The 4,062-nt window shown below is 32.8% G+C and overlaps 1 protein-coding gene across 1 annotated transcript; it reads left to right on the top strand.

Annotated features, from left to right (window-relative positions):
* Nucleotides 1-66: 66 nt before the first annotated feature.
* On the top strand, nt 67-3,375 carry LOC123713452. The gene is made up of 5 exons (XM_045667120.1): nt 67-182; nt 441-545; nt 756-875; nt 1,250-1,372; nt 2,800-3,375. The coding sequence occupies exons 2-5, from the start codon at nt 462-464 to the stop codon at nt 3,010-3,012; spliced, it is 540 nt and encodes a 179-aa protein (XP_045523076.1). The 5' UTR covers nt 67-182; nt 441-461; the 3' UTR covers nt 3,013-3,375.
* Nucleotides 3,376-4,062: the final 687 nt, after the last annotated feature.

The raw sequence follows: 4,062 nt of genomic DNA, 5'->3' as shown, positions 1-4,062 counted from the left end.
ACTTTTAAATTGTCAATTGAAGGATTTCGTTTGCGCGCGCAGTACCCGGTTGCCATGGCAACGCGGAGGGCGCCTGCTCTCGGATCTTTGTAAACTGCGTGAAGGTTTGACGTGTGCCCATATTTCATAGGTAGCAGTGTTATCAATACATCGTGTCCAAGGACCTGCATCAGTGCATCCAGGTATTCTAAAAATAGAAATTTCAATCTGCTCTATTGATTTTTTGAACATCAGTGCTATTTCATATTCGCCGAACTGATTTGTTATTAAGTAAAATTTAATTGACCGATATATTGCAGCAAAGCTCTATTTAATGTATCTACGCGTTAATTTTATCTCACTTTTCATTCGTTGTTTTTAATTTTTCTTTGTTTAGATTATGTATTTTTCTTCTTCGCTCACCTTGACCATTGACTAAATTAACTTTAAATATGTTTCAGGAGAATCCTGTAGTGGAGAAAATGGGGAACAAGGCTTTGATACCTCGTATTAGCGACCCATACGACAGCGGCATTGATAGTGATGAGGGGAAGCATTCCACTATGGTAGGAATTGATATATTTTTTAAAGAGAACAATGAACAAGAGACAACTTTACTCGTACTGTAACATAAATATGGTGCAAAGTTTTGAATCGAACCCACTACTTTAGGTGGATCAGTGGATATGTGATAGTTTTATATGAGGAATACAAAAACCTTTTCAAATATAACATTTAAAATGTATGAATATAAAATTATTCTTATTCAATTTCAGAACGCTGTCTTTAGTAAGGAGCATGACGAGGTAAAAATCATGGGCAAGAATATTTTTAACAAGAGCAGCATTCCATACGAAAAACTAGGGGAAAGCTCTAAAGAAGTAGACAAATCGAAAGTGAGTAACGCCTTGGCCTTTTCCTCCAATAAATTTTGAAATCGGTCCAGTTGTTTTTGACTTTATTCGTAATAAACATAGGGGTCGTTCAAGTATTACGTAAGCACTATACGGGGCGGGGAGGGAGGTCTTTGATTTTCTTATTTGGTGAATACATCAACAGTAATTATTTGCTTACGTAATACTTGACGGCCCCATACAGCAATACAAATATTTACTGTTTTATTAATAATAAAAACTATACAAATACAAATAAAAACTATACAAATATTGTATATATTTGAGTCTACTAGTCTTTGTGTATTATAAGTGAGCCCCGAAATCTTGAACAATTTCAAGATACTGTCATTGTATTCTTTTCGTTTTATTTCCAGAAGTCGTTTCTATGCAAACAGTCCAAGAGCGCTGCTAATGGCGGAAAGAATTATGGCCAAGGAGTTAAAGGAAGCGACTCGAAGCGTCCTCTCATGAACTCATTCAAGCCCCAAGTGCAAAAGGTAATATTACGAAATACGTATTTTATAATTATAATAAAACTTAGCTGTAACATACAAGCTGGCGTAGTTGTTTAAGCGTGACCTTTATCCCTGTAGTCGCGTAATCGAATCACAGTGTAACAATGGAATTGTCTATTACTACTTATGTACATAATACAAATTATCAAATAAACGGATGCTATCTTAGGCCAAGATCTATATCGGTTCGTAGCGCCACTTCATTATTATTATTTGGCGAAATAATTGATTTGCTATGCCTACTTTGCGTTTCCAGACCATATAATAAATCCATTTGTAGCTTTAGTCGTTATAACTAGAAGTCTCTTGACAGTTACAGTGTCGTTTTATTAGATTAATGAAATAAGAACCTAACAACTCTACGGATTATTGAACCAGTTGGACTTTAATATTAGTAGTGAATATATAAATAAATACGGGATGTCTGCACCAAGAGACTTACGGTACCAGATAGAGGAACCCCACTGCCCCTAGGGTAGGATAAGAGGTTCAAGTTGGTGGGATATACGGACTCTTCACTTTGAAAGGAAGCGAGTTTTAAATATAAGAAAACTTTTTTATACACATCTCACTGGCTGGCAAGCTATACAATGTTTTGTTTTTGCCTTTGAAACCGGATTGGTCAATTGTCCACTAAACAAACTGCTAATTAAATAAGAATGAAAATACACATTAGTGTGTATTTAAAAATCTATGCAACTATGCGAAATATTCAGTACAATTTGCAATGCGCCATACTTGTTTGATCCAAACTAGACACGTAACTTCTACGTGTTATTCCGATTTCGCGCCCGAACTCTGTAACTACCAATACCGGCCTCGGCATTTTTGTATACAATTTCGGTGTAAAGCTATCAATATAATATAATAATAATATTGTTTATTTGTCAGATCATTATAAACTAAAGCCCTAGTGATATCTTGAAATCTACGTTAGTGGGATTAGTAAAAAAATACAAAATAGAAGAAAATTATTTTATTCTTATATTAAATATAATACAACGCTAGGATCGCGTACACAAATTTAATATTGATGTCGGGATGGCTATCGTTACTGGGAGATACAGTATCGTTGAATATTTTTTTAACAATTTGTTGCATTAATACCACATATACAACGAGCTACCATTATTAAGTTGGCAATGGGTGGCCTGGCCTTGTCGCTAACAAGCGATCTTCTCCTGGTAACCCTAGTAAGAAAATAAATAAGGGAAAACTGTATTACAAAAACGAACAGGTAGCAATATAGACCTGTTTGCTACTTATTCAACTACCAAACAAACATTATTGATAAGACTATCAATATATACAGTCTTACATAGACATGTCTATTAATAAAGAGTATGCACCACATACGACATATGTTAAAAGTGTTTAAGCGTTATAAAAATAAACGTAAAATTTTTCAGACATTGACTAATGTTAACCCGTCAGACGAAAAATGGACTGCGTATGAGTCTGACGGGCGCGACTCGCCGCAGCTTTATGAGGTGGAACTGACAGCTTCGGACGAGGATGACAGCTCAGTTTTGGAACTCGTCATCCCGATGCAAACTAAGATAAAGCGATACCATTGGATGTTAGAGTTCCTTTGCTTCGGCTGCTTATATCGTTTTGAATAAGTTACAAGTTGTATTTTACGGTTATCTTTTATACGATTTTTTTATACTGTCTTTGTTAGAACTGATATAAGAACTCATTATATTTAAGTTTAAATGTTCCAGTGATGATCTTCCTTACTTTACATAATGTTTAAGAGTCTATTGTATTGAGATTTTTATAAGTTCGAAATATACTTGAAATTTAACAAATAGTACACCGAGTTACTTGAGCAAGAAAATAGCGAATCATTTGAAAAAACCGACGAGCTGGTCAGTCACAATTTAATTTTTCCTAATAATAAGAATAACTCGGAACATTCATCGATACATATTCTAGTAAGTGTATTTTTCAGTGTTCAATGTATGTATACAAAATAACAAATAAATCTTATTAAATGTTATATGAACACTAAAAGTGTGATTTAGTATATATATATATATATGAAATTCTGGTCTATTATGCGGTTGTTGTAATTTTAATATCTTTATATTAGTTGATGTAAGTCGAAATTTCTTCATTCAGTATCAAAGATAAATAAAAACACGTAACGTGTTTTGCATTGTTTTTACTTAAGATTGTCAATTATTTTAGAACAATTTATACCTCGTTTAGTTTAAGGAAAATGCTTGCTATTACAAATTATTGTTTGCGTGATTTATGAAATTTATTGTGAGACTGATTTAGCCAAAAATCTATCATTACTTTCTGAAAGTGTATATTTCTGAAAATAAATAAATCTTTTGAAATCTATTTTATTTTAACAAAAACTAGTTGACTTCCAATTTTTTTTAAAATTTTATTCTGTTTTATTATAAATATTTAAGAGGGATCAGAACTTGACTAGTACCAAGTGCCCTGGTCTCTGGCATTCGCTCCAAGTGGCCAAGTAAGAATGAGATAAATATTGTTCCTTGAATCAAAATATACTATATTGCTTTTAAATAACTACAATGACCTATTTATAAATAAATTTACTTATAACCTTCGTACAAAGAAGAAGAAAAGACACAACTATAAGCATTTTAACGTATAATAATATTTTAAAGTTCAGAGTAATAATGATGTGGTAA

Source organism: Pieris brassicae, chromosome 8 (assembly GCF_905147105.1).
Source record: "Pieris brassicae chromosome 8, ilPieBrab1.1, whole genome shotgun sequence".
NCBI classification, from domain to species: domain Eukaryota; kingdom Metazoa; phylum Arthropoda; class Insecta; order Lepidoptera; family Pieridae; genus Pieris; species Pieris brassicae.
This window is presented reverse-complemented; position numbering and strand designations above follow the sequence as displayed.